This window comes from Brassica oleracea, chromosome C5, assembly GCF_000695525.1.
Source record: "Brassica oleracea var. oleracea cultivar TO1000 chromosome C5, BOL, whole genome shotgun sequence".
NCBI classification, from domain to species: Eukaryota; Viridiplantae; Streptophyta; class Magnoliopsida; order Brassicales; family Brassicaceae; genus Brassica; species Brassica oleracea.
In genome coordinates this window covers 22044194-22053643 of record NC_027752.1, presented here as the reverse complement: position 1 = coordinate 22053643, position 9450 = coordinate 22044194, and the positions used below count along the sequence as shown (strand labels likewise).

Sequence of the window (9450 nt, the reverse complement as noted above, 5' to 3'; positions counted from 1 at the left end):
CACATCTAAAACGCTCACGAAACTTCGTAAAACTCCTAAACGTTTTCGAATACCCTCGAAAGAGCAAACGAACAGATCGACAAATTAAGAGTTAAGATACGAAGTGACTACTCGCGTCTTTCCCTCGACACTTGGCAAAAGTATAAACTAAAACCCATAGAATGCTAAAAGAACATTCGTTATATATTAAAAGGCCGCAGAGCGGCTGGGATTCGAAACCACCAACGGCCAGTCCCGCATACATAGTCAAATGACCTTGCAAGGCCATAGCACACTCAAATAACAAACGGCCACACTCGGCCTAAAACACTACACGAAATCTTGAGATAAAGGGAAAGGGAAAACAATCCCGGCGATCTTCAGAGATCAAGGTCAAGATACCCGGAAATCGAGGTTCCAAATGAGTCCGCGGGCTGATCCACTTCTCCTCCCTCGTCTGCAGCATCGGCTCCCGCTTCCGTCGTGTCCTCTGAAACCTCGATGGATTCCCAAATCTCTGATCCTCCCCTCGATTGGAGGAACCATCGACTCGGCCTGGGCGCACCCATCCATGAGGCCCGACATCTCAGCGACCTCGGAGAGAAAAGAGAAATCAGCGTTCTGCGACTTCCAAATGGTACCAACAGGACCACGACATTCGCGGAAGTCACCCACGTAGTCTTGAGTATCCTTGAAACTCCTGAACTCACCATCAAACAATGTAGCTTCCCATGAGCAGCTACGAATTTCTCTTAGCTATCTTTATCTCCAAATTGCTCCAAAATCACCACTTTGTTCCAAAACATGCCTGGACCAGTAAATGCTCTAAAAAAATTCCAAAACATAATATATAAATCCTAAAACACCGATATACCATGGGTGAAAACTGGTAAAATCTATGGTATATCAACTTCTCCAGACTTATCCTTTTGCTTGTTATTAGGCAAAACAAGAGTACTCCAATAAAAAAAGTTTTTGAAAACAGGAGGGGCTCACATAATTAAAATCACTACACTCACTTCTACAAACATGAATGGTGGGAACGAATCATTACTAACCATAGAGATGATTCAATGTACTACACTCTAGCTTAGTCACCATACCATACATCACAAAACTCCACTAATAGCGCCGGACATACCCCTCTACTCAGTTTAATTCTACACAAAATAGATGTGTATGCTACATCTTGGGAGTATCGATCAAGGGACACATGTAATCAAATTAAGAAAGTATGTGGACCTACATGTAACTATCTTGTTCTTTCCCTCTCACTTCTCTCTTCTATGTATTTTTTTTATCTCAATTTCAATGAACAGTGATGCTGTTGCAGTCTATCTTGTTCATCTTCATATCAATTTTTATTTTATTTGGCAAAGTGTAGGTGAATAATGCGGTCATCGGTAATGTACCTACCCCTCGCCTCCAACGAGGTGTGACCATTCCTTTGAATTAGAATAGTGGGGTCATCGGTAATGTACCTACCACTCAGCTTATCAGGAAATCATCTCAATCTCTTATAATCTATAAATAATGAAGAGAGGTGAAAGGGGAACCAGAGACACCAAGTCTAATACCTTCCAGACTCGTAAGAGGACTCCGATCCAATGTATACGAAGCCCCAAAATAAGCGAGTAGAGTAGATTAAGGTTAGAAGTCAACTTTGGTTTCTCCAAACATTCTCAGTAAGTGTGGATTTGAGTAAAACATGATACATTGTGGTGTTTCCATCTAACGCATCATGCAATTAATAAATCTAGATGGTGCTAGAGAGTGGTTAGAGTAGTAACTAAATTGTAATAAGATCATTATCCTTTTTTGACTCAATAAAAACTTAATAGACAAAATAAACTGGTACACTTTTGATACCGCTTTGTGTAAAGAACAATGAAAATAAAGGCAAATACTGATTTTATTGATCACTCAAGGAACAGATGAGTTTCTCTCAGGAGTTCTCTCTCTCCTCTTGACAATGATCAACAACTTTGATACTCTAAAACATACTCAATGACTCAACTTGTATAAGACAACTCACGGTCTTCCTCGCACCTTCTTAGCAATTTCCTTGCTCTGGACAGGCCATGTGCAGCATGACAGCTCACACTGGCCTCTTTATTCCTTATTCCTTATTCTCCACGCCTACCAACCGAAACCCGACAGCTGTGACTCTCTCACTGTTTACCTGTTTTGTCCTTCCTCTTGTATTGGAAAAGGACAGGTGGACGTATTGCCTCATACGTATCAATACCCACACCATCGAAATTGACCTTGTCCTCAAGGTCAAAGCTTGGAAACTTCTCCTTGATTGAGGACTTCAACTCCCACAAGCAGTCATGAACAGGCAGTCCCAACCGCTTAATGAGCAGCTCCGCTTGGCCAGTAGTCGCGTTCACTCGTCCTGCAAATATCTTCTCTGGTTCCACCAACAGCACTCCATCTCTATTGAGCTATAAGGGAAACGGAGCAACCTCTAGCTAGTTTGAGTTGAGACACGTGGAATGTTGGATGAATGTTAGCTTTAGCCGGTGGCTTGATTTTGTAAGCTGATATACCATGGATTTTACCCATTTTTAGCCATGGTATATAGGTGTTTTTAAATACATTATAGTTGTTTTGGAGTATATTTAGTATATTTTCAGATTTTGGATTGATTTGGAGGAAACTGGTGATTTTGGAGATAAAATGACAAAGACCTGAAGTTGACCATCGACCATGACTATCGATTGATGGGCGAAGGCAACAATCGATCGACACACACTCTGTGGTGTCGATCGACGGTGAAGCGCGCATAAGCCAGATTAGGTTCCAACCGACTGCCATTGTCTTAACCTACAAGAATTACCAGATTGGGTTCCAGCCCACAAGAATTACCAGATTACCCCTGGCGAGTTTTAACCTAATATTTATGTGCTATGCAATTGTTCTAGGCAACACACGTTTTCATACTTTCTACTTTTCACAAAGCAAAATACTTAGAGTCTTAGGTTTGGAGAGAAGATACAGTAACTCCTTCACAGCTTTGTGATTGGAACTCCAGCTTCTTTACTCTATTCTATTTATGCAATTTACTTATTCTATTGTCATGGATTGGTTAGTCATGTCTGAGTAGCTCCTCTTGTTAGATTTAGAGTTCAGATATTCATGAGGGATTACCCAAAATATAGAATTGCTAAGTGTCAGGATATTATTCAACTAAACTGTTCTTAATGCCTGTGTTCTAGAGTAGCTAACTAAGACTTTATCTATAGATATTAGGGCGCATTCGGAAGTTTGGTTCTTTGTCTGAAACAGTTTTGGTTGTGCTAGGATTGCTAGAAACAAGCGAAAGCTGATTTAGTAAACCTAGTGAACACGTTCAAACCCGTTCGTAACGCTCGCTGTAAGGAACGTCGATCGGCAACTCACTAGTTGCATCGATTGACAGGCTGAAAGGTGTATCGATCGACACCCTGTTGTTGGAATCGATCGACACTTTCTCAGGACCAACAAGCGATAGCTGAGGTCCTAGATATACGGAAGTTGATCGACTATTCTAATTGTTTGAGTTCTAGAATATCCATATATATTTAGTAGTCTATATCTCTATAATCCAGATTTTCTGAATAGAAACCCTAAGTCTAACGCCTTCCATATCAATCCTTAAAACCCAATCAATCAAGTGAACAATTACATGTTCACCCCTTCTTATTTACATTTAAAACATTCGACCTAGCTTAACTACATAACTATATTAGACTATTGTGTGCCTTAGCTCCCTGTGAATTTGATCCCTAAGGACTGCAATTGAACCTCTTATTTGAGAGAGTACAAATCACTTATAGGGTAATTTGAGTGATATCATAAGCCACTTGTCCCACACGAGGTTCTACTTCAAATGGACCGTAGAACCGTGCTGAAAGCTTGTTGTTCATCCTGCGATTGAGGGACTGCTGTCTATAGGGTTGAAGCTTAACATAGACCTTGTCTCCTATTGCAAAAACCACTTCTTGGCGAGATTTGTCAATTTCATGATTTGTTGAGCTCTATGTAAGTGTTCTTTCAACAGCTGAAGTGTAGCATCCCTTTTCATCAATTGACCTTCCAACTCTGCATTACCCATAGACCCATTCTCATACTTCAGCAAAGTCAGAGGGTCGCGACCGTAGCGAGCGCAGAATGGAGTTGTCTTGATGGATGAGTGGTACAACGTGTTATTGCTCAACTCTGCCAAAGCCAAGAACCTCGCCCATGTTCTTGGTTTATCCCCAGAAAAGCACCTTAAGTAGATCTCCATGCTTCTATTCGTGATTTCGGTTTGGCCATCTGTTTGAGGATAGTACGCCGTACTGAAACAGAGATGTGTTCCCGAAAAACGAAACAACTCCTTCCAAAACAAACTCGTTAATACCTTGTCTCGATCCAAAACGATAGTTCGTGGAAACCTGTGAAGTTTCACCACCTCCTGAATGAACAACAGGGTGACATCTGTGTTTAAGAATGGGTGACTGAGACTGATGAAGTGACTGTATTTGGTTAATCGGTCCACCACCACCATAACAGAATTTACCCCTTTGTAGCGAGGCAGTCCTTTCATAAAGTCAAATGAGACATCCTCCCAGACTTTATCGGGAATTGGTAAAGGCTCTAGTAACCCTCCCGGAGCCAATGTGGAATACTTTTGACGTTGACAAACCGCGCAAGCAGCCACGAGCTACGTATGTCTGTCATCATCCCCGCCCAATATAACAGTTCTCCAATACGTTTCTGAGTCTTGAAAACGCCTCCGTGGCCCCCAACTTTCCCTCCGTGATATTCCTCCATAATAAACCACACCATTGCTGATCCTTTTGGTATGACCAGCTTTCCATTGCGGAGAAGTCTACCCCGGACCAGTGAGTACTCCTTCCATTTATCTGGCCCTTTAGCAAGCTCCTTGATGATCAGTTGTAACTACGGGTCGTTATCCACTTCTTCCGCAATCTTCTCGAGTTGCAGAACCGTCAAAACTGATACATCATAGAGTTCAGGAACTGTTATCTTTCTTGTAAATGAATCAGCTGCCTTATTTTTTTGACCCGGTTTGTACACGATATCAAAGTCAAATCCGAGCAGCTTCGTTAGCCAACGCTGATATTCCAGATTCACTTCTCGTTGCTCCATCAAGAACCTCAAACTTTTCTGATCCGTTCGAACCACAAACATATGAGTTTTTCTCTCCCCCTTGAGAATGATCAACAACTTTGATACTCTAAAACAGACTCACTGACTCAGCTTATATAAGACAACTCACGTGCTTCCTCGCACACTCCTAGCAATTTCCTTGCTCTCGATAAGCCATGTGCAGCATGACAGCTCACGCTGGCCTCTTTCTTCCTTATTCCTTATTCTCCACGCCTACAAACCAAAACCTGACAGCTGTGACTCTCACACTTGAGCCGTTTTGTCCTTCCCCTTGTATTGGAAAAAGACAGGTGGACGCATTGCCTCATATGTATCATAAACTTCCCTCCAGACTTAAATTACTTATGTACCATGGATTTTACCAATTTTTAGCTCTGGTGTTTTAGGAACTATTTATTATGTTTTGAAGTCTTTTTAGTATATTTACAAGTTCAGGAGCTCGCGTTCGTAGATTGATTTTGCTCGTTGTCGGTCAGTGAGAGCTTGGCTAAAGTAATAAATTGGTTGCTGCCCCTGCATCAAAAGTGCCCCCAATCGTACCCCCGAAGCATCAAACTCGACGATAAACTGGGCGTTAAAATTAAGCATAGCCAGCACCAGTACCAACGACATTGCTTGCTTCAATGACTCGAAGGCTGCAGCTGCTTCTGATCCCCACTAGAACTGATCCTTTCAGAGCAGTCACGTTAGTGGACGCGCAATACTCCCGTAGCTGCGCACGAACTTCCTATAGTATCCAGTCAAGCCTAAAATCCACTAAGGTCCTTGATATTTCGAGGAGTTGGCCAATCTAGCATTGCTCTGATTTTGTCATCGTCCGCAGATACTCCTTTTGCAGAGATGACGTGACCCAGATACTCCACTGCCGGACTCAAAAAAGTCCAGTACAAACCTCCAGAGATATGGTCGAACGATTTGGTTCATCAGTGACTGAAACGTAGCTGGAGCGTTCGACAATCCAAACGGCATTACCAGGAACTCGTAACGCCCATCGTGGGTCGGAAACGCTGTCTTCGGCACATCTGACTGCTTCACCAATATCTGATGGTAGCTTGAGCGGAGATCGAGGTTCGAGAATACTCTAGCACCATGTAATTCATCGAGAAGCTGGTCGATCATCGGGATTAGGTATTTGTCCGCCACCGTAACACCATTGAGCGCTCTGTAGTCTACGCAAAACCGCCAGCTTCCGTCTTTCTTTCTGACCAACAACACCGGACTGGAGAAAGGGCTGTTGCTTTCCTGAAATATGCCTGCAGCCAACATAGAGGCAATCTGCTTCTCAGTTTCGGCCTTCTGGGTCTGAGTGGACCGAAATGGTCTCACGCTTACAGACTTAGCTCCTTCCTCTAGATTGATAGCATGCTCCTTCGCACGTGAAGGAGGTAGACCTATTGGTTCTTCAAACACCTGAGCGTAGCGCTCAAGGACACTCCTCCACTGACCAGTCATAGTAACAGGTATTACCGCCTCGTCTCTCTGTATCCCGCTATATTCCACTATAATACCTTCTCCATCCTTTCCAAGTGCCTTCCACAGTGATTTGAGCGACACTTCTGCCGAGTGGAGACTGAGATCGCCTTGTATTGTCACCCATTCTCCCTCCAACATGATCTTCATCCACTGAAGCTTCCAGTTAACGCGCATCTCCCACAAGGTATCCAACCACTGGACTCCAAGAATGACGTCTGCGATTCCCAGTTCTAATGGTAAGAAACTAGTGAAGATCGTGCACAAGGGTAGCACCAGATCGACGGCTTTAATCACCCCTCTGCCCTGAATCTTGACTCCACCAGTGACCAAGACACCATACTTCGCCGTAATACATGTTTCTAATCCCAGTCACTTGACCAAATTCTCCGAAATTAAATTGTGGGATGCCCCGCTGTCAATCAGCACCACCACCTCTTCTGATCCAATCACCCCCTTCAGTTTCATGGTTCTCGGAGATGTCAACCCCACCACCGAGTTGATTGAAACCTCCACAACAACCGCCTCAACTTTTTCCTCCTCGAGTTAGCATGGTTCCTCCAATAACTCTGATTCAGAACCATCTTCGTGAGTGACTAACACTGTCAGCTCTAGTTTAGAACAAAGGTGGTTCAGATGCCACTTTTCATAACATTTAAAGCAAAGCCCCTCGGCCTGCCATTTCGCCACTTCCTCCGGTGTTAAATGCCGAAACGGTGATTTCAAAAGTCCATTAGTCGTCGTCGCACGTCCCCCTCCACGATTATTAAGGTTTGTCAGTATTGGGCCGGACTTCAAACAATTTGGTGTTGTTGCTTGGGCCCCGGAGTTGGGCCTTGGATAAGTATTCGAAAGGCCCAAACTATTGGAACGTCCTCCCTTGGTCGGCGACAGCTCTTCCTCGCCGGACCAATCCTCTACCTCCTTCACCATTTCCATCAGTCTCTGCAACCCATGAGGCTCAAACATCTTTACTCCCGCCATGATTTTCGCTTTTAACCCCATCATGAGCGCCAGCTACAACACCTTCTCCGTCAGCTCCGGTGCGTTCATGGCCAGGTTTTTGAAATCACGACAGTATTCGCGTACCGTTCCGGTCTGTCTCAGTGTCAGCAATCGTTCACCGGTGGATGTGTCTCTGTTCATCGAGTATTGCTCAAAAACCCGAATCTTCATTTGACTCCAGCTCTGGAACGGGTTTCGATCTCTCTCCCAACGGTACAGCAGAGCCTCACCGTCGAAGCACGTCCTCACGTGTCGTAGCTTTTCATCCTCCGAGTATTCGCTTACCTTAAAGTACTGCTCCACTTTGAGGACCCAGCTCTCAGCGTTCTCCCCGCTGAAAAGAAGCAGCTCCAAACGTCTGGTCAAAGATCGTCCTCTTCCGTCATAATAGTCGTTGTGAAACGCATATCCGCGTCTCGGTGAGCTTTTGGATCGGAGACTGATCCACCAAAGGCTTTGCTCGCCAACCTCCTGATGGCTTTGTCGGCCGATTATCCCGTCAGAACGAGTCTCGTCGCCACATGATTTTTCCCTTTGGCTTTCTCCAACAACCTCCGCTGCTCTTCCTCTTTGGCTTTCTCCTATTGCCCCCACCGTTCAAAGATGCTATTAAGCTGACCTTGCATCGTCTGAAGCGTTTGTTCCATCGAATCTACTCTCCCCAACGTTGGACCCATCTCCGTTACAACAACCTTACTCATCTTCTGCTGTAACTGATCCATGTTAACCTCCACATCGGTCTTCTTCGGTGCCATCCTCCAAGATCATCACTGCTCTGATACCAAATGGTACACTTTTGATACCACTTTGTGTAAAGAACAACGAAAATAAAGGCAAATACTGATTTTATTGATCACTCAAGGAACATATGAGTTTTTCTCAGCAGTTTTTCTCTCTCCCCTTGAGAATGATCAACAACTTTGACACTCTAAAACAGTCTCGGTGACTCAACTTATATAAGACAACTCACGTGCTTCCTCGCACCTTCCTAGCAATTTCCTTGCTCTCGACAGGCCATTTGCAGCATGACAGCTCATAAAGGACAGGTGGACGCATTGCCTCATACGTATCATAAACCTCCCTCCAGACTTAAATTACTTATGTACCATGGATTTTCCCATTTTTAGCCATGTTATGCTAGGAACTATTTATTATGTTTTCGAGTCTTTTTAGTATATTTACAAGTTCATGAGTGTTTTGGAGGAAAGTGGTGATTTTGGTGCATTTTAGAGATAAAATGAGAGGAAGCCCGTAGGTGACCATCGAACCAGTGCGAAGGTCGACATTCAGAGATAAACATCAATCGACGCACATCATGTGCCGTCGATCGACAGAAAATCGTGCGAGACCCGACTAGGTTTCTAGCCGAATTAATTCCCAAGTCACAACACATTTAAAGATATACACCTGGCCGATTCTAACATAATATTTATGTGTTCTGCATTGTTCTAGGCAATAGACGCTTTAATACTTTTTACTTTTCACAGCAAACAATACTAAGGGCTTTTAGTAGTTTGGAGATAAGATCCAAGACTCCTTCAGAGATTTGTATTGGGACTCCAGTATTTCTAACTCTATTCTATTTATGCATTTTATTCAGTTTATGTTTATGATTTACTTTGCTATGTCTGAGTAATTCACCTGTTAGATTTAGGGTTCAAATAGGTTATGAGGGATTAGCCCAAAATATAGAATTGCTAAGGTGATAAATATCCTTCAAGGAATTGTAGTTAATGCATGTGTTCTAGAGTAGCTAACTAGAACCTTGAACTTAGGATTGTGGACAACTACGACGGTAGGTTCTGCACCATAATTAATTCCTTTGAGCTAGTATTG

The 9450-nt window shown here is 43.5% G+C and overlaps 1 protein-coding gene across 1 annotated transcript; it reads right to left on the bottom strand.

The window, feature by feature from the left end:
- Window positions 1-5719: 5719 nt before the first annotated feature.
- On the bottom strand, window positions 5720-7614 carry LOC106344787. The gene is made up of 3 exons (XM_013784097.1): window positions 7191-7614; window positions 6112-6971; window positions 5720-5866 (listed from the first exon to the last, which is right to left on the bottom strand). Exons 1-3 carry the CDS (start codon window positions 7612-7614, stop codon window positions 5720-5722), a joined length of 1431 nt encoding a protein of 476 aa, XP_013639551.1.
- Window positions 7615-9450: the final 1836 nt, after the last annotated feature.